Source organism: Manacus candei, unplaced genomic scaffold, assembly GCF_025592945.1.
Source record: "Manacus candei isolate 608988 ecotype Guabito, Panama unplaced genomic scaffold, ASM2559294v1 h1tg000029l, whole genome shotgun sequence".
NCBI classification, from domain to species: Eukaryota; Metazoa; Chordata; class Aves; order Passeriformes; family Pipridae; genus Manacus; species Manacus candei.
In genome coordinates, this window is record NW_026138077.1 from 1644145 (window position 1) to 1664968 (window position 20824).

At 44.4% G+C, this 20824-nt stretch overlaps 1 protein-coding gene across 1 annotated transcript in view; it reads left to right on the forward strand.

Moving 5' to 3' along the window:
* TRAF3IP1 (TRAF3 interacting protein 1) overlaps nucleotides 1–20824 on the forward strand; it is a 28582-nt gene that overhangs the window by 2295 nt on the left and 5463 nt on the right. Inside the window, exons 3-13 of the mRNA XM_051791026.1 lie at nucleotides 373–534; nucleotides 1641–1781; nucleotides 1892–2335; nucleotides 3575–3652; nucleotides 8918–8993; nucleotides 11732–11821; nucleotides 14404–14485; nucleotides 14697–14780; nucleotides 15058–15172; nucleotides 15672–15708; nucleotides 16054–16130. Of these exons, the coding sequence (XP_051646986.1) occupies nucleotides 373–534; nucleotides 1641–1781; nucleotides 1892–2335; nucleotides 3575–3652; nucleotides 8918–8993; nucleotides 11732–11821; nucleotides 14404–14485; nucleotides 14697–14780; nucleotides 15058–15172; nucleotides 15672–15708; nucleotides 16054–16130 (1386 nt within the window). The remainder of the gene's footprint in view (nucleotides 1–372; nucleotides 535–1640; nucleotides 1782–1891; nucleotides 2336–3574; nucleotides 3653–8917; nucleotides 8994–11731; nucleotides 11822–14403; nucleotides 14486–14696; nucleotides 14781–15057; nucleotides 15173–15671; nucleotides 15709–16053; nucleotides 16131–20824) is intronic.

Below are 20824 nucleotides of genomic sequence, written 5' to 3' on the forward strand. Positions count from 1 at the left end.
CTCCTTCCATAGCTTATTAGATTTCAGGAAGGATGGATGACTATTTAGTAGGAGGTTGCAGCATTTTTTCCCTTCCTTTTTATTTCTGAAGGAGGGGGAGCATTTTGTTACATTTTATTAAATAAACCCCTGTTTTCTCCCCACTGCATTTTCTCCTTCACACCAGCATTTCATTCTCTGGGCCAGAAACCCTCCAGTAAAGTTTTAATTTGTTTGTTTGGTGTGTTTGTGTTTTACTTCTGATCTTCCATGCCCACTGGAAGACGTCGTGTCCGTCGAAGGGCCCTTGGGGCAAGTCGTGAAGTGTAATTCTGAACCCCAAGCACGTCTAATCGTGGAGCTAAAAATATCTCTGACTTGCTCTTTTGCCAGGATAAAGATTCCAAAATCCAGTTCCTTCAGAAGGCCATCGATGTGGTGGTGCTGGTGACAGGGGAGCCCCTGGCAGTGAGGCCAGTGCGTGTCGTGGCTGGACACGAGCCCGAGAAAACCAACGAGTTCCTCCAGGCCATTGGCAGGTGTTGTTTGAACAAGGTGGGACTGCCTTTTGTACACACAGGGAGGTGGGAGCAGTTGCTTTGATATTTATTGGTGGCCCAGGGGATCCCTCAGTCAAACCTCTTAATTCTGGAATGAAAGTCATTTTTCCACCGGGCCTTTTTTGAATATTCAATACACTGAATTATTACATTTTTACATGTAATTTCTGTTGTTACGTTCTTAAAATAATTCTTATATTAAAAGTGACGGGGATTCTTTGCTTAAAAGTGTTACAGAGATTTTTGAAATACAAAGATATTTCAAAAAACCTTTCAAAAATACCTTTCAAAACAAAGGTGTTTCGGAACCCCTTGAATTAATGAGTGTGAAGAAACTGTGTCTGTTTAACAATTAAATATTACAGTGTTTACGGGCTGCCTGGGAGTTTGCTTTGCATTATCTTTACTAATAATTGAAATTATTTTGTTTTAATTGGCTGTGTTAATTCCTTATGAATCACTTGAGATCAGGGAAGGGGAATGTTGATAAATATATGCATTTATAAACCAGGAGAGAATCAGGAGTCAACCTCAGTGTAGTGATTGCAAAGCTATTCCTGTTTCAGGAAGGAAAATTCCCTGGAAACGGGATGGGTTTTTTTTGGTTGCTGCTGATGGAACAAGTATGGGGTGACAGTGGAGTGGCCTGAGAGTGAATGCAGATCCAACATGGTGTGATTTTAAGAATATTTAACCAATCTGACAGTCCTGGTATAATCATTTGACAGCTTTTTCATAATTTTGAAATATATTTAAGCAGTTGCAATGAGAATTGTAATACACTAAAAAAAACCCCACCATCAATTTCTATAGTTCTGGTTCATTTAATCAAATTATAACAAGAATTAATTAATTAGGACCTTAAAGGGAGGTGTTTGATATAAAAGAGCTCCTGGGAAAGAATTCAGTGGTCTCAGAGGCCTTTTCTCTGATTGATTCTGTGAAGGAGAAAAAAAAAAGAACTTTATTTATAACAACAACAGCAGCAAACCCAGAAGAAAGCCCCAACCCCCAGGTCTTGCTGATCACAGAGTTAGGAAAAAAGGAGACATTTCCTAAAAGAATTTCCTCATTTCCCTGATGTTTTTCTGTTCCTTGCAGCTCTCCAGTGATGCTGCTGTAAAAAGGGTCTTAGCTGGGGAAAGAGCTGATCCTAAAGGGAAACCTCCATCCTCCAAACCTCGAGAGAAAGAAAGCAGAGAGTCCAAACCAGAAGAACCAAAAAGCCATAGGGATAAAGAGGTAGAATTTGCATTTTTTTTGGAGGGTATTATTTATTTGGTTGTTTTTTTGTCTGTGTAAAGTCACTGAGTGCTACCAGAATTAATTTGGAGTGTTGACTTTCTTTTTAGAGCAGGAGGGACCCTGAAATCAAAGACAGAAGCTCAAGCAGAGACAGCAAACCCAAAGAGAGCAGAGAAAGAGAAAAGGAGGGTGAGAAACAGAAGGATAATAAAGAGAGGCACAAAGAACCAGAACATGAGACCTCGAGGGAAGGAGAAAAACGAGAAAGGGAAAGAAGCAAAAAACCAACCAAGCAAGGAAGAGAACCTGAAAAAAGCAAAGGAAAAGGAGACACAGAAGATGATCTGGAGCGTGAGAAAGGACAGGAAAGAGAGAAAAAACATGAAGGAGGAAGAGAAAAGGACAGAGTGAAAGGAAGAGGCAAAGAGAAGGGCAGGGACAGGGAAGGAGAGAAGGACAGAGAGAGAGGAAGAGATTGGGACAGACGTGGGGACAAGGAAAAGGATGAAGAGCATCTCTGGGAACGTGGGAAGGAGAAAGCAGAGAGAAAGGTAACAGGGATGTCACTGCAGAGGAGAACTGTGCCCATGCTGTGGTTGTTCCAGTGACCTCCCATGGCTGTGTTTCTACTCCTTTAGCAATTCAGTCCTCCCTTCAGCAGCAGTTCCTCTCCTGAGGGGAAAGTTCTGGGGTGGAGTCTGTGACTGCTGGAGTTGCCCCATCCAACCTGGCCTTGGACACTTCCAGGGATCCAGGGGCAGCCACAGCTTCTCTGGGCAACCTGTGCCAGGGCCTGCCCACCCTCACAAGGAGGAATTCCTTCCCAGTATCCCATCTAACCCTGTCCTCTGGGGCAGCCATTGCCCCTTGTCCTGTCCCTCCATCCCTTGTCCCAAGTCCCTCTCCAGCTCTCTTGGTGTCCCTTTAGGCACTGGAAGGATCTCTAAGGTCTCCCTGGGGTCTTCTTTTCTCCACCCCGAGCTCTCTCAGCCTGTCAGAAGGCTGGAAGGAGATGGTCTCTGAGGTCCCTCCCAGCCCAAACCATTCTGGGATTCTGCTGAGCTTCAATTTAGGTACTTTAATTTAGGTATTTTTTGTCCTTTTCTGCCTTTTTCATTTGTGTTCCAGTAGCCTCTTGCTGTGGTGTTCCAGGTGAGCACAGATCCATTGAAAGAGTCATTTAGAAGAGATGACAGGAATGAGAGAATCCCAGAGTGGTTTGGGTTGGGAGGGACCTTAAAGCTCATCCCATCCCACCCCCTGCCATGGGCAGGGACACCTTCCACTAGCCCAGGTTGCTCCAGCCTGGCCTTGGACACTTCCAGGGGTGGGGCAGCCACAGCTTCTCTGGGAATTCCATCTCAGCCCCTCCCCACCCTCCCAGGGGAGAATTCCTTCCCAATATCCCATCTAACCCTGCCCTGTGGCACTGGGAAGCCATTCCCCCTTGTCCTGTCCCTCCATCCCTTGTCCCAAGTCCCTCTCTCTCAGGTCCTGGAAGGCCTCATTGTGGAGTCAGTTGGAACAAGATGAGCTTTCAGATCCCTTCCAACCCAGACCATTCTGGGATTCCCTGATTCTAAATCTTAAACTGCCTTAAGAGCCATCTCTTCCTTGCCTTTTGTTTTGTTGTTCTTCTTATCTTCCCTTTCTCCTCTAAATAATTCCTGTTTCCCTCTTCATGGCAGAAATTTGGGATTGATGGACATGAAAGATACTTCTGTTCAGAGGGAGCTTAATTTGGGTGAATCTCAGCCCATTGAATCTAAACCAGCTCATTCCTTTTACAGCCCACAGATCCCGAGGAATCCACACTTAGGAAAACACAGAGGCCAACTAAAGACAGCCAGTGCCAGCCAGATAATGAGGTTAGTAGTGGGAAATACAGGAATGTTGAAAGTGTTGCACTTTAGAATGATTTGGGAGTCTCCTTGGAAATATTTTGATTGAAAAGTAGGTAGATAACAAGTTTTAGGGCTGTAAACTACACAGAACAGATGCTTGTCTGGTTGGTTGGTTATTTATTTATTAAGAATTTCTCTGAGCTTGGATCAAAAAAAAAAAAAATCCACTCAATTTATTTCATTTTTCAGATTTTATTCCTGGGTGTTGATATGTTGGGTACTCCAGGAAAAATATTGGTTTGTTCCAAGTTCACAGAATCCCAGAATGGCTTGGGTTGGGAGGGACCTTAAAGCTCATCTCCTTCCAACCCCCTGCCCTGGGGTTTCTCCTTGTTCCTCAGGACCTTCCCTGGAAAGCTGTTGTTTTTTTTCATTTATTGTTATGCTTTAACAGGAGCTACTGTTTTGGAAAGAAAAGAAACCCCCTGTTGTTTCAGGGCCCCTGTTGTGTAGCTGGATGATGGTGGGAGCAGCTCGGGGAGTGCCTTGGAACAGGAGCTGTTCTTTGGGATACCTCTGTGTCTCCAGCTGCTGCTTCCCGGGGACATGAGGCCATGTGGGGAGTTAGGGAGACAGATGGCTTCATATTTAGACAGTGAGACTTCAGGGAATTAAGCTGAAGCAGCTCAGCCTAAGGAAAAAGAGAGGCAGGAGCCCCAGTCTTACAGGAGTCTCGGCCCGCTGACATCACCGTGTCTTCCACACGGGGTGACGAATTTAGAGCTCTTCCTGGACTGAAATCCAAGCAAACTTCTTAAGTTGCTGGCACTTGGAGGCAGAGCTTATAAAAGAAGGGTTTTTTTTAGCCCCAAGCAAATATTCCTGGCCAAGTTAAACTTCCTGCAAATTGGGGCTCTAATGGAAATTCTGAGCCTCATCCCAAGCTCTCATTGTGCTCTTGGGCACCACAATCCTACACGGGGGCAGGCAAGTTTCATTTCCCTTCTTAAGTGCTTTTGGGAGGGATTCCAAGGCTTGGAAGTGGATTTTATTCCCTGAGATCTAGAGGACATTCTTGCCCCTGTTTGCTTGTGTAAGAGCAGAGGCTGCTGATTTATTGTTATTTAGGTGATGAAAACACACCCTTTAAAGCAGTGCAGGGCAAAAGGTTCCTCATCTTTAAGGTTGTGGAAGAGGAAAAAGAGATTAAAATGTGCCCAGTGAATTTTTCGAGCTGTGATAGTTGCACAGAGTGAAACAGAGGAAATTCCAGCATGAAATAATTAGAATCCACAGCAAGGTAATGCCTTTATTTCCAGGGATTTGCCCTCTTTTCACCACTGTAGCTCCACTGAAGTGACGTGGCAGTGAAACAAATGGATTCAAAGGAAGGCAAACAAGTTCCCCCTGTGCACGTGGCAAATATTGACTCGGATTTTGCAGTGTCTGCTGCAGAATTAATAAATCCTCAGCATCAATCATCAACTATGTTTTATATATATGGTTATACAATATATGTATTCACTATAAGAGAAGTGAAACAATTGGAGGCAAACCCTCTTTTTTGCCCTGAGGACGAACCTTTTTACCTTTTCTCTGCATTTCCTTTAGAAAACAAATCAGTTCAGCTTTTTATAATTCATATTCTACATGTACAGCAAAGCCTTCAAAGTTTAGCTCCTGGCTTTGCTCCTATAAAATTAAGGATCTTAATGTGTATTCGTGCAAGTCTCAATTCCTCTTGTTGCTAATTATCCAAGCTTTAAAATCTACGTAAATTTTGACAGGTTGACTTTATTATTTTTTTTAATTTCAGTGTATTTTTCTGTCACTAAAACAACTCTGTGTGTTGTGCAATAGTCATCCCATGGGTATCTCTAATTTTCTGGAGCTAGAAGAAAGCAAGGATAAGTAGGAATTAAGAGACATTTGGGCAACACATGGCAATCAGAAGCTGCCTCAAGGCTGGCTCTTGCATTCCACAGTTTGGGATCAGGGTTGGGTTGTTCTGTTCTCTCTCAGTCCACCCCAGCTAAAAAAAAAGAAGAATCATATTTAAAATGGCTTTTGTTTGACCTTCTAAATAATCAGGATCACTTTATCTTTGCACAGAAGGTGCTGGAGGTCATGGAGCACATGGTGCTGTTGGGCTGGAAGTGGAACAGAACAGGTTTGTCATTTGTCCCTGGGGCCAAACACCTTGGAAAAGGCTCCTCCATGTTTCCTGTGGCTGCTGAAGCTCTTGGCTAAAGCTTTGTGTAATATCCTGTCACTTTTGGCCACTTGGAAAATGAGTTTTATTGATGCCCTGCAAAGCACAGTGCTCTGGAAATGGTCCCTTGAATCAGACCTGACCAACTTCTCTTTCTGTCGGAGCTTAATTGGATGTTATAGCAAACTGTGGAACCAAAAAATGCCAGCAGAGAGAATCATTCCATGGAAATCTGCTGGGAATGACCCCCTCTTTTTGGTGTCAGTGTGTTAGAAAGCCATCATTTCAACTTAGGCTTCAAAAAGAGGGATTTTCCTAATCTTTCTGTGTGCAGATGAACATCATCTTGTGAGGCTTCACAGGTGATAATTGATTGATGTTCTCCTGCTAAGTCTCCTCCCCACAGCACTTCAGTTGGCCTTAGCAAGTCAAGATCTCCCTTTATGTATGTTTAATTTATATAAAATTATCCTTGCACACGTTATTTTTGGTAGAAATGCAAATACACCTCCTGGCCCTGTGGATCTAAGTAGGAAAAAAAAGTATTTCTGAGGGCTGGTTGAATTAAATTTTGGTTCACACACTTAATTCTTATTTTTTATTATTTGTTTATTCTTAATTATTATTATCTACCTATCAGTGGAGCTGATGAATTGGAGGGGGAAACTATCTAATGATTTCTGAGACATCAGAAAAACTTGTTTTCTTACATTTTAAAGTGAAATTCAACCTATTTAAAGGTTAATAATGAGACCAGAGCAGCAGAATGGATGGTTTGCTGGATCCTCTCCATAATCACTCAAAAATGGGAAGCATCCATCCATCAAGAATTCCATAGAATGTGTTTTTTCCAGGATGGAGTGTAAGATTTCCCTTTAATGGCTCCAGTGGCTGCTTTTCAAAGCCTGTGAATCCCTAAGAAGGGGAATGACCTCTTTTCTCTCCCTTTGGAAAGCCCCAAATCATAAATATTGTGGGATTTTGGAGGGTTTTTTTTGAGGAAATGTCAGCTTTTACCCTGCACCTGCTGCCAGTGGCTCTGCAAAACCAGTATTTGTAGCCCCTGCCTGACATCAATAAACTAAATCCACTTTTCCAGAAGCCTCAGCACCTCTTCCCAGCTCCCTGTGCTAATTAATGACATCACCCAGGAGCTGCTGGAGCTGGAATGTGCCAGATGGGCTTCACTTTTCCTCCTTGCAAAGACTTGGGGTTGGGAAAGTAATTAAAGATGATGAAGATGAACCACTTCAATGTTAGCTGAGGGAATTCTGTCTGGTTTTCCTTGTATTTCCTCAAGAGGAGGAACCTTCTTGTGGAAGGTGGCAGGGGGTGGAATGAGATGAGCTTGAAGGTCCTTTCCAACCCAGAGCATCTTGTTGTGTCCTTATCCATTATGCCATGGATGGGCCATTGTCCTGTGTGCAAGATATTCTGGAAAATTAATGGTGGGATTTGACAGTTTTCTCCTGCAGGTCAGTGGAACATCCAGGGTTAACGTTGGCATAACTGGAAGAATTTGTAACCCTCATTTTTAGGTCAAACACATGGACATTGAAGGTTGGACAGGATGATCTTGGAGGTCTTTTCCAACCTTAAGGGTTGTGATTATCAGCAGGGCTGGAATAAATCTTGGATGCAAACTTCAGGGACTATTAGTTCACACAAACTCCCCAGAAAAAGCACATGAGGAAGGAAATCCTGTGAGGTGCTACACATATTTCAGGATTTTGGATAGGGGGCAGAGATTATTGGGATAGAAAGCCTGGAAACATAAAGTGGAATTCTACAAATCACCTGGAACTTCACCTTGGTGTGTTCAGAGGTCGTTACTTCCTTTGCTAAGGAAATCAGGGACTTAGGGATAAGGGCAGGGAAGTTGTTGGAAGCATGAATCGTGGAATCATAGAATCCCAGGTTCCACCTGGTTCCACCCCCTGCCATGGACAGGGACACCTTCCACTAGCCCAGGTTGCTCCAAGCCCCGTCCGTGCTGGAAACTTGTTGGAAGCTGGAAACTGGTTTATTGTGTGCAGTGAGGGCCAGATCCCACCTGGCTCCATGCTCTGGTCCACATGGAAGCAGGATCCCCTTGTGGGAGCCAGGATGGGTGTAAGGGGATGGGCTGTCTCCTTCCCCCCCTGCTCCCATTCCCAGGAGTTTCCTTGGGCTGGCAGGAACCTCCTTTCCACCTTCTCTGGATTCCTTTGGCCCCTGCTGTGCTCCAGGCACAGCGAGTGGCAAATCCCCTGGGAATGCTGGCATCTCATCCCAAAGGAATTGCTGCTTTTGCACGTCTTTTTCCCAACTTGCAGCCTTGCTCCCTTCCAAGGAGCCTTGCCAGGTGCAGAAGGAATTGTCAGTCAGGTGTTCCTGGATTGAGGCAGGGCCAGCTGCATCCAGGGAGATCAGGATCATTCCAGTGTGTGCTTCCCTGCTTTCATTTCCTGGCCTCTCTGCCTCCACACCAAGGTCAGGGTCCTCAGAAACATCCTGAAGTTTCCTCCAGTTTCATCTTTACCCCTTGGGAACTCTCCCCCTCCCTCCTGGACCAGCTGCACCTTCGGATCATCCATTGTCTGCTGGACTTTCTGGCAGCACCCCCTTAGTTTGTCCAGGATCTTTATCCAAGGAAGTTGCAATTTGAGTGATAGACTATGGAAGCCCAGTAGGACAACTGTTTAATCCTTGCTTCTGTTTTGGAATGAAATTTAAAAGACTTCCCGGCAGGTTATGAGGGGATTGGAAGCATTTTACTCCTTTTAGGGGCCAAACATCAGATTCCAAGACCAGCAGTGGCATCACGGGCACTCCACAACTTCCACAGGGTTGGGTACTCCTCATTCACATTTGGAAGTTGGTTTTACACTAAGGAAATCTGACCTGGGATGTATCCAGGAAAAAAACCTGCAGACTTTGAGGGAAACACACCCAAAATGTGTGGGTCAGTTCTGAAGAGAATATTTTCGATGCAGAAGAAATACAGGTGAAAAAGCAACACGTGTAAGTCAATTTTAGATATAATTATAGGATTTTTAGATCTCCAGTTGTATAAATTTCTGGAATTTCTTTTCCAGAGTGAAAGTCCTGCAGGGATATCAAGGCAACCTTCAAGTAAAGGATCGAGGCATCGCTCCAAACCCGGAGGAGAAGGTAACCAGAGGGAGGATATTATTATTTCTATTCAATGTGCTGGAGGGTTAGTGAATAGAAACAGCAGAAATACTGAAATATCCTTGTTTATTATTGTTAGGCCTCGGTTTATACTCCCAGCCTGCATTTATGAATCCAAGAGGCAATTTTCCTGCCTGGATTTGGTCCAGAAAAAGTGAAATTGGGTTCAGTTTGCTCACATTTCTCGTGCAGGGATGAATTCTCTTCTCTTGGTAATTATTCTGTTCTCTCTAAATGGACTTTTTGACTTGTCTGCAACTGTTCCTGGCTTATTTAACATTTGTAAATTTAAAATTTGTAAAAGCACAGTGCTTTACTAAGGCTTAGGATATGTCATTTAAGGTTGTTTTAGAAGATGAAAGGGGTCTGTGAGGCAAAATGTGCTTTTCTGTATAAGAATCCTACAGCTATGAACTCTAAATTTGTAACTTTATCACTCACTGATATTTGAGGAGAGTGCTCTTCCAAAATATACACAGGGAATCCAAACTTCTTTTCTGAATCATTCAGTCATTTGTCAAGGATCTGAAATCTCGCTCTTTGCTCTTTAGGAATTCTTGGGGTTAAAAATGAAAAGATAATATTTGTTAACAAAACCCCACCAAACAACCAACCAAATAGGCAAGGCCAGAGGTTGGACTTGATGATCTTGGAGGGCTTTTCCAGCCTCAGTGCTTCTGGGATTCCCAGAGATGAACTTTTTGCTGGTGCAAAAAGGAATTTCCCGGGATGTTTGTTCCGTATTCGTGTTCCACTTCCTGGGTTTCCTTGAGTTGAAAAGCCAGTTGGAGAAATTCAAGCCAAGCCAAAGCTTTTTGTGAGTGATTTCCATAGCTTGGGACACTTCAGATATTCCAGGTGGAACCTTGTGGTGGGAGTTGGAGCAGGGAAGATGAGCCAGGTATGGATTGTAGTGCCTTTGGCTGGAAACCTCTGGCTTTGTTCCCTGGAGCTGTTTAACAGCTGGGACAACCAGCAGGAATCATCTCACACCTGCAGTTTTGTCTCTCCAGACAAGCTTTCAGTGAAGTTTTTAATCTTCAAGTGGTTTGGACTGAGTTTAATGGACATTAAGCCAAGCTTTCCAAATAATCCAGTTGTTTATCTGTCGAGGTCCTTCGTTTCCACTGGTTATTTCGCCAGCTTTTGTATAGAAATATATTAAATATTTAATATATGGAACTAGATTGTCCTCCGAATATTCCAAGTGCTTAATAGTTACACATCAGGAAGAAAGGAATCCAAGCTTTGTACAGGAAACCAAGAGGAAATGCCTGGAGAAACACAAGGATAAGGAGTAAAACTGGCTGGTCCCCAGACCTCATTTCTACCGAATAAAATGAAGAAAGAAATCCATTTTAAATAAATGCCTTTCCCTCTCCCCCCACTTTTATTTCGGTGACCTGGTGGATTCTAATTTTCCTTCGGTGGTTGATGATGGTTTAGTTTTACCCCAGAAGTCCAGAAATCACTTTAATGTCTCTGTTCAGGAGATAAAATGCCCCCTGTTATTGATCCCTGTTGAAAAATAGCCAATTCTGGTTAAAAACTGGTGCTTTTTAGACTCAGGAAGGTCTTCATCCCCTTCATCTGCCCATGTCACTGTTATTAATTAGTACAAAGAGCTGAGTGTTGCTGAATCTTCCCCAAACCCCACATTTTCTTTGGGGTTTTGTTTCAGGTTTCCATGTCCAAAATACTGAAGGTCTCTCAGTCCTGATTTCAGGACAATGCACCTCAAATACCTTGGAAAAGCCCTGGCACTTTGGATCTGTGTTAATTTAGGAGCTTAATCCAAGTCGGTGCCGGGAAATTGAAATTATGACATCACATCTCAAGTGCTGGGAGGTTTTAATAGTTTTGCAGCTAAAAAATTACCATCTGGATTCCATGAAATAGAGTCTTATTTTATTCCTTAGTGATCCTTGGGTGATCCTATAACTTCTTTTATTTCCCAAGACTGGAATCTTTGTTTTAGAGCCTGACCTGGCACAAAACTGCAGTGACCAGACACACACACTCCCTATTTATAGGATTGTCCCTTAAAATCAGAATCCACTTTTCCTGAATGATGAAATCCAGGCTTTGAGGTAGATAATTGAAAATCCTCCTCTTTTCGTGGGGCAGGACACTCAGAATTGGAGTTTACCAGAGCCATAAATATTTTGGGGAATTACCCTTTTTGGGGGGAGCTGCAATAGGTAAACAGAGCTCAGGATATTCCAGGGAGGAATCCAGAGGGTAGGAAAACATCCTGGAGGCTGATGCTTCTTGCACAGTGGTAGTGATGATCAGCACTTTCTATATTATCTAATATTCACTGGACATCAAGGAGGGAATGTCTCTTCTCCAGTTAAAAATCAGATTTATACTGAATATTTCAGCCTTTTTCCACTGTGTCTTACTTTGCTTTTGTCACCAGCATCCCCCTGTAACTTGGGGAATTAATTAAGAATAATTAGCAGTAATCAAATGCTCTTATTATTGTATTGTTTGACTAGGCTAATAAATAATATCTGTAAATTGTTTTGAATGGAAGGAGTTGCCACGAATTTGCAGGAACATCAGGAGTTCCCTCAGTGCTCCCCTAGAAGAGCCTTTGTGCACTTGGGCTGTGATTTATTGCCACTGAGGGGGGTTTGTCACACTGGGATAGCCCTTAAGCCCTTTTTTCCTGGCTCTGTGGTTTCATTTGGCCATCAACTGGTTTGTTCCAGGAGCTGTGGACACGAGGAGTGGGATTGCCCAGGATGGTGGAGCTGAACTGCAGGAGAGAACTGAACCAGCAGCTGCAGGAAAACACAAAGGTAGGGCAGGGTAAAATTCCAGTGCCGTGGGAAGTCCGGCCTGGGGGCTTTGGGATCAAATCCATGCAGGTAAAAGATTAGAGGAGGGGGATTTACACTTCATCCAACCTCTGCCTTGTGTTTTAATCACAGCTGGTTTGAAAAAAGTACATTCCTTGATAAAACAATTACTTTTATTTTCTTTCTCCTGTTCTTTGGGAAGTTTTCCAAGAGGCCACATCCCAAGGAAAATGCTGCACCTCAATCCCTTGGGATTCCCTCTGTAGGAACTCAGTCAGTGCACATGGCCTTTTTGGACAGGTTTGGGAGCCTCAGTGTTTGCATTTTACGGGATTCCAGGGGAAAATTCCACCTCTGCATTCTGATTTCTCCCTCTTTTTTCCCCGAGCTGTTCATAGCTCCCAAAGATGTGGATTGTGGATGATATTTGTATCCAGCTCCTCGGAGCCCTGGAAAAGCAAAATGTAGGAGGGAGAGCTGAGGTTGAAGGAAAAAACTACGTTTTTATTTTCTCCAGATCCAAATGCTTGGCTTAGCTGGGAAAGGTGATCCCAGGGATGTGGGATGTGGGAGAGCAAAGGGTGTTTCCCAGCCCTCGTGTGTCAGTCTGAGGAAGGAGAGAAGGATAGCCAAGACATTTGTGGGACCTTCCACAACTGGAAGAACTTCCACATGGATTCCTTGGCATCAGTTGGAGCTACCCTGTCCACTGGAATGTGTCTGTGCTAGAATATTTATGTATATTTGATTTATTTATGATTTATGTCCCTCTATTTATATTTTGGATGGATGTAAGAGGAGTACCTGGAGGTTCATTATTGATCTGCATTGGATCCTCAGGTGGTAGAAGAACCAAATATTCAGGATCATAGAATAAATAAGGTTGGAAAACACCTCCAACAGCACCTCCAAGTCCAACCTTTATTGTGTTGACTATTCTTTATTTTCAACTTTATTCCATGAGGCAGTGGAACAGCAATGCATTAGTGAACCTTAATTTTTTAGGTTCAGGACCTTTAAGGTCCCTTCCACCCCAAACCATCCTGTGATTCTGTGATATAAAAACATGGTTTATTAGCTGAAAGAAACTTCTTTAGCTGAAATAAACTTCTTTTCCTGCCTCTTTTAGAGTATTATTTCTGTATTTTGCTTCACATTTTATTGTGGAGCATCAAGGCTCTGAACCTTTCCATTGTGCTTTTATTTTCCTTTATAAATGAGGAGTTTGTCAGCATAGGAATGATCTCCTGTGGTGTCCTGCAGTAGGAATGCTCCCTGCATGGTTTCTGGGAGCCCCCTAAATCAGGAATGGGTGTGTAAAGCCCTCTGGAAAAGGGTGTTCTGGTGCTTTGGCCTCTCCCATATTTGCTCAGTCACCCCTGCAATGACTCAGGTTTATCCTTTGCTTGGTTCATTGGGCATCAGGTTTATGCTCCAGGTAATTCCAGTGGAATTAAATGGGAACTGGGAGTTGAATCCACTGGAAAATCCGAGTTATTGCTCTTCCACAACTCCCTTTGGAGCAGGTTCATCAGAGGAGAGCTGAAGGTAGTCCTTCCACAAGGTTTTCAGGGATTTAGGGCATACTTTGGGACGAGCTGAAGTGTTTTCCCCTCTTCTCCTGGCCCTGTTAGTAGTTGCCAAGTCCTGGATGGAGTTCTTTTGTCAGATTATGATTAAAGAATTTCTGAATTTATCTAAAAAAAAATCACTGTATTTGTTATTTCCAGATGATTTTCCCCGTGACATCCCAGGGACAAAAGACCAGCATCAAACATAGTTAAAAACTTCTACTATTAAAAAGGGCTTTTTAATAAATAAAGCACTTCTCTGATGCTTTTAACCCCCTTTATTTGATGGATTTAAGAGTTTTTAAACTGTACCAAAACACGAGTGAGTTGTGTTTAAGTGCTTGAAGTAACTTTATCCAAGTAGTTTCTATTTAACACCAAAAGCCATCTATGAAAGTGCTTTGTGTTAAAAAAAAAAAACAGAAGTAAAGAGTTTATAAACACTTTGTGGGTTCTCACTTGAAAATAAAAACCTGTTGGGAATTTTTTTAAATCTGTTCCAGGGAGTTCTTGAACAGCCATGTTAATACAAGGTCAGTTTTCCATTTTGGGAATGCCAGTATGTGATTTTTTTTTCCTTCTTCCTTCTCCTTATGAGTATTAAATACCTGGACTAGGGGGGGATTGCAGAAGAAATCCTCAGATCCTAGAATCCTCTGCAAAAATCGAGTGAGGTCATTGTATTTTCACAGCAGAGGGAAACTCCCAATATTAAGAAACATATAAAACCGAAGAAATTTAACTTTTCAGTTAAGAAGTCTTAAAATTTTGAAAAAATTTTAAATTTTTTTTTTTTTAAATTTTAATTTTCCACTGTCCCTTTTGAATTGTGCTTGGTTACAAACTGGCAAGGCCCCAAGATCTTTAGCTTTATGTAGGACTTTATTTCTAACTGAAGCAGCTCGGCACTGCTGTGTTCCATGAGCACTGGTACAACTCAGAATACTGTCGGGGGAAAATCAGCTTTTCCTTGCCAGCCAAGCCACCGTGTTCTGTTATTTTATCTGACAGGGAGAGAAGTGGAGAACGTGGCTCCCGAAAAGCCCGAGGGTGGGGAAGCGCCTCCCGATGTGCCCCCTCAGCCCAGCCAAAGGTGTGGCTTTTATCCTTGTCCTGTTCCTGGTCGGGGGAGTTTGGGAGGTGATTCCATTAACACGAGGGATGTTGGAGAAGAACGTTCCGTGGCCTCCATCAGGAGGGGGGATGTGTGGGTGAGAGGAGCTGGGATGTGGATCCCCAGCTGATTCCTTTGTGTCCCAGCGTTGGTGTGTCCCGTGCGAACCCTGTTCCCGCTGTCGTTCCAGGCGGATCCCGCGCCCCGGCAGTGCCAGGCCGGCCCCTCCCCGAGTGAGGCGGCAGGAGAGCGCAGAGCCCCTGCTCCCAGAAAGGTGGGAATGTGGACTCTGGAAGCAGCTCTGGAAGCAGCTGTTCCTCAGCTCTGCTGTGCCTCCCCAGCTCCGGGGGGTCACCCCACTGCTCGTGGGGACTCTGCTCGGGGTGAAGGGGGGTCGCCCACAGGTTGGACTCTGTGACCTTGAGGGGCTTTTCCAACCTCAGAGATTCTGGGATTGTAGTTGGTTTTCAGTTGCTTATTTATAGTTGCTTATTTAGTTTTGGTCTGGGCAGACCTCCCAAAGATTCCCACTTTCCTCGTGTCTCCTGCAGGAGCGGCAGCGCCAAAACCGCCCCGACCGTGATCCTGGACCAGCAGGGTCCTGAGGAGGAGGAGGATGAGCAGTTTGTGGTGGAGGCAGCAGGGCCTCTGCCACACATGAGAAAGGTTTGGGCATGGTGCACATTACAGAACGTTTTTCTGTGTTCTGTTTGGAATGTTCAGCTTGGTGGAGAGGAGGCTCTGGGGAGACCTGAGAGCCCCTTCCAGGGCCTAAAGGGGCTCCAGGAGAGCTGGAGAGGGACTGGGGACAAGAGATGGAGGGACAGGACAAGGGGGAATGGCTTCCCACTGCCAGATGGGATATTGGGAAGGAATTCTTGACTGTGAGGGTGGGGAGGGGCTGGGATGGAATTCCCAGAGGAGCTGTGGCTGCCCCACCCCTCAAAGTGTCCAAGGCCAGGTTGGAGCAGCCTGGGATAGGGAAAGGTGTCCCTGCCCATGGCAGGGGTGGAATGAGATGAACTTTAAGGTCCTTCCAACCCAAACCAGTCTGGGATTCTGGAATGGACTTAAGCAGCTTCCAGCTGAGTATTTTTGAATAACTGTAATAATTGTACAGCAACACCGACTCTTTCCAACTAAATCTCTCTTCCTGCCTGTTCAGGAGCCTGAAGTTGAGCTGGTTGATGATCAGAAGCATGGTATGTTTGCTTTTATATATATTTTTATATCTATCATCATCATCATGGCCAGGCTTTGCAAAAGAAGTTTGGGAAGGGCTCTCCCCACATTTGCAGTGTCAGGTCCAGCTTGTCAGCTCTGAGATGGGATTGGCCCTCAGGGCCACTTCTAGAGAAGCTTCAGAGAAAAAAATGGAACTAACTAATACATTGGATCTCAGGATTTAAAATACACAATAAAATGCTGTTCCTCTGGCCCTAAAAACTGTTTGCATTATAAAAAATGGAAGCAGTTGGGTTTGATTTTAATGTTTGAAACAAGTTTAGTGCCAAGCAATGCTGAGGAATATCTGGACTGTTCAACAGGTGGGCTGGTAAAAAGAATCCTGGAAACCAAGAAGGATTATGAGGCATCACAGAAATCATCTCAGACAACAGAGAGGGTAAGATGGGAATGACCTGCAAGGAAATCTGAAACTAAAGATTGTAATAATGACTTTTTTCTTTGCCTTAAATATGTTTTTTTTTCCCATTTCTGACCAAGCTTTCCCTCTGTCTGCTGCTGTGATTTTTTTTTTCCCCAGTCAGTAGTTGTGAAAGGGAAATTAGTTTTTGGGTTTGCTGGGGTTTTTTTGTTGTTTTGCTCCTTTATAAAGGGTCTAAAAAGGACCTGTGAGTGCTCACAAAAGGTTGAACTCCCCTAATTTAAGTGTCTTCCTGTTACAACTGGAGAGCTTTTGCTTTTTCAACCTTACAAAGTTTTGAGGTTGACTTTTATGATCCCTTGGCCCTGTGGGAAGTCTCCAACTCTGGTTGGATGTGCTGGTGAGGAGGCACTGAGGGGATACAGTGAGTTCCAGAAATCTCTTACAAAATTAGACAGCTTTTTTGGGAAAACGAGTGCATTTCCTGAACTCCTCGATCTTCCCTTCCCCATCTCCTCATTTCTTTTAATCTTCATTCAGCCTTGGAGGTTTTTACTCTCAATGTTCTCTGTCAGGAATGATCTGGAGTGTTTGAAATGCTGCAGCTCAGACCCCGAGTCCAGCTTTTCCCAGAGCTCCCTGAAATCCGTGGTGGCTCTTGGAGCCTTGACCACTTCTCTACCTCTTTCAGCTTTCCCAAAAGAAAAAGTTGGGATGGCAGATCCAGCTCTTGGGGGGTGTATTTTCCTCCCTGAAGTTTGGGATTGGCTGGGCAGCCCCAGGCCTGCTTGCCTGGAAGGAAATTCCCTTCATGTGTTGCAAGGGCTGTGGTTTATGAACCCAGGGAGCTTTGGGTGGGATATTGGGAAGAAATCCTTCCCTGTGAGGGTGGAGAGGGGCTGGGATGGAATTCCCAGGGAAGCTGTGGCTGCCCCATCCCTGGAAGTGTCCAAGGCCAGGTTGGAGCACCCTGGGCTAGTGGAAGGTGTCCCTGCCCATGGCAGGGGATGGAATGGGATGAGCTTTAAGGTCCTTCCAACCCAAACCTGTCTGTGATGATTCTGTGAATGAAGAAACCAAATCCTTCTAAAACCAGGAAAACACTTTTAGATTCCTGCTCATAAATCCATTAGGAATTACCCATCTTTATCCACCTTGCTGGATCACACCCCATTCCTTAGAAATGTGCAGCTCTGGGATCACTGATGGCTGTTTGGCAGGAGCTTGAGGGGGAAATTTCCCTGGAAACAAAACAGGGGTCAAAGTGGATTGTGCTGTGTTGATGCTTCAGCTCATTCCTGAGCCCTGGAGAACAAGCCAAGCTGTTCTATTCCTGGATTTCTGACTAGATGGTGCTGTTGGATCATCACTCCAGCCTAAATTTGGGAGCAGCATTAGCGGCTCGGGTCACACTGTCCCTCTGTGCTGGTTGCTGTGTCCTGTCAGGGCACAGAACGGGATAACAGGGCAGGATTGACACAATCCCATGGATTTCCAGCTCGGGAAGCTTCCCCTGCTGTTTGTGCTCCATTTTCTGGATGGTTTTTCTCTCAGACGGAGAGAACACCCTAAAGACAAAAGCCCTTTGAACCCCTCCAAATGTTTGCAAAGGCCAATTGTCCCTTCTCTGATATCCAGGGCATTCCAACATCCATTCAGTCCCTGCTTGGGGTTTGGGGCACCTTTTGAGCCCTGAGCTGTGTCAGCTCGGGCTGGAAAAATCCTGCTGACTTCCCACTGCAGCACTGACAACCTGCCCGAGCCCCTGGAATATCGTGGGCTGGCCTTTCTGCAGGAGGGGGCTGAGCTGCTCCTGCTTTTCCAGTGATGCTGTTGAGGGCTTTGGGATCCAGGGAGAGGGGTCGTTTGCCTGAAATGATGATCCACAGAAAGGTGTAGTTTGCCTGAAATCTTGATCCAGGGAAAAGTTTCGTTTTCCTGGAGTCCTGATCCAGACAGAAGTGTAGTTTTCCTCAAGTCACGATCCAGACAGATCAGGAGTTTTCCTGAAAAGGTGGTCCAGGGAGAAGTGCAGTTTTCCTGGAGTCCTGATCCAGGGAAAAGTGTAGTTTTCCTGGAGTCATAATCCAGGGAGAAGTGTTTTTTTTCCTGAAATCCTGATCCAGAGAGAGAGAAATGTGATTTCCTGAAAAGATGATCTAAGGAGAAGTGTAGTTTTCCTGGAAAGGTGATCCAGGGAAAAGTATAATTTTCTTGAAATCCTTGTCCTGAGAGAAGTGTAGTTTTCCTGTAGTCCTGATCCAGGGAGAAGTTTAGTTTTCCTGGAGTCCTGATCCAGAGAGATGAGAAGTTTTGCTGGAGTCATGATCTGGGGAGAAGTGTAGTTTTCCTGAAAAGATGATTCCGGGAAAAATGTAGTTTTCTTAGAGTCATAATCCACAGAGAAGTGTGTCTGTCAATAGGATATTCATCTTCCCTCATTTTATTAATATATATAACATAAATGGAGTATTTTCCCACTTATATTCATTAAAGCTTTGTCCTTCTGCCAGCTGGGAAAATAAAGGGAATAAAAAATAGGGCTGTGAGGGCTGGAACTTCAGGTAATACTTTATTAAAGAATAACAAGTATTAAAGTATTTTAGCAAATATTTTAATAATTCTTATTAGTAAGTATTAGATAATATATAATAAAATGTATTAATTTAATTAATTTAATTAAAAGTACCTTGGGCACTTTGAGGCTTAGAAGAAATATAATTATTGCTGATTCTGGTTGTTTAAAGCTCTGCAGGTCAGTGATTTTTAAATTAATCCCTCAACTGCAGCACAGGGGTGTCCCCTCCAGCCAATGCTGTTAATTGGGATTCAGATATCCCAGAATTTGGGAGAGGTTTTCCAGACAAACCACACCATCCTGGGATGTCCCAGGGTAAATAATGTGGTCCCCAAGCAGTGGTGTTACAACACAGGGGCAGGATTTGGGATAATCCTGGAGTCCTGGCTCCTTTGCACACAAAAACATGGAACTTCTCTCCTTTAGGTCCAGTATAAATCCAAATGAGGCAGCAGATGGAAGTGTTCCCAGAAGGGAGGGATAGAAGTGGGAATGCAGTGGTTCCATCCCTGGGAGAAGGGGAGTGTGTCCCAGGACACAGCACAGGGCTCACAGCTTGGTTACCACAGGGACCAGGTTTATTCCAAGTTCTTTTTCAATGAGAAAAAGGTGTTTTTTTCCCAGAGGAGGAGCTGGTGGATGCAGAGTTCCTGTGAGGTGAGCAGGGAAGGAAGGCTGGGCAGGACTGGCACCCAATGTGCCATCAATTAATGGCATTAATTCCAGCTGGAATTGTCTCCTGGGCTGTGTGTGTGGTCAGACTGGATTCACAGGGATGGAGCCAGGCTGGGAGAGCTGGGAATGTGCGACCTGGAGAGGAGAAGCCTCCAGGGAGACCTTAGTGCCTCTTCCAGGGCCTAAAGGGGCTCCAGGAGAGCTGGAGAGGGACTGGGGACAAGGGATGGAGGGACAGGACAAGGGGGACAAGGAGGAATGGCTTCCCACTGCCAGCAGGTTAGATGGGATATTAGGAAGGAATTCTTGGCTGGGAGGGTGGTGAGGGATGCAATTCCCAGGGAAACTGTGGCTGCCCCATCCCTGGAAGTGTCCAAGGCCAGGTTGGAGCACCCTGGGCTAGTGGAAGGTGTCCCTGCCCATGGCAGGGGATGGAATGGGATGAGCTTTAAGGTCCCTTCCAATCCAAACCAGCCTGGAATTCCATGATTCCACTTACTGTGTTGAATTCTGCCCCAAATAGAGGAGATTTGGGGAAGATTTTTCTCCCCAGCACAGGCTGAGTGTGAGGGAAAGCAGAGCAGCTCTGGGGGCTGAGCTGGGTGTCCATGTCCAGTGCAAAGTCCAGCTCTTTTTAGAGGGATCAAATATGAATGTTTCTTTCCAGAAAAAAAAAAGAAAGAAGGATTAAAAATCCCCTTTGAAAGATCCATTCTTTTATTCCCCTGAGGTGCCTTCCAGCTCAGACTGAGTCTGGTAAATCCAGTGGTGAAGAACATTGTGTCTCCAACTCCTTGGCCTGGGACTGAACTCCATACCTGGCACCAGGAGGAAAAGCATCCTGCTCATTTCAAATGATTTCACAGTCACTGGTTTCCCCCTGTTCCTGTGAAAGAGTTTCTTACAGGGCTCCCTCGTGGATAGTTACAATCTACTGAAAATGCAGCCTCTGTAAAAAGCAGGAAAAGAAAACAGCCTTTATGATCCAAAACCATATTTTATACAGGAAAAAAAAGCTCCCACCTTGTTGGTTTTGCATGGAATGGATCAAAATTACTTGTCCAAAATGAAGTTTCTACCCTGTCCCGTAGAAAGAGGTGGGGGGAGATGGGGGAGCTCAATAAAACTCTGATTACTTGGGCCTGTTTTCATAGTGGGGCACAACAGTGGAGTTAAAAGGGGCTGTAGAAACTATTAAATGCTTGATGGATGTTTGGGCTAATTTGATGCATATTTAAAAAGATGTTAATTAAATAAAAAAAGGGGAACAAAGGAGTGGCTGTAGAAGTAAGGAAAGGCTGTTTCTAAAAATTCTGATGGTTTCTGGAGCCTTGTTGGTAATTTCCCCCCTATTGATGAAAAAAGATTAAAAAAGAAAATTCCTGCTCTTCAGTTGCTCAGGTGCCCGTGTTCTGCTGGCACGGAGGGGATGGGAAAGGCAGGCCTTTTCCTGGGAATC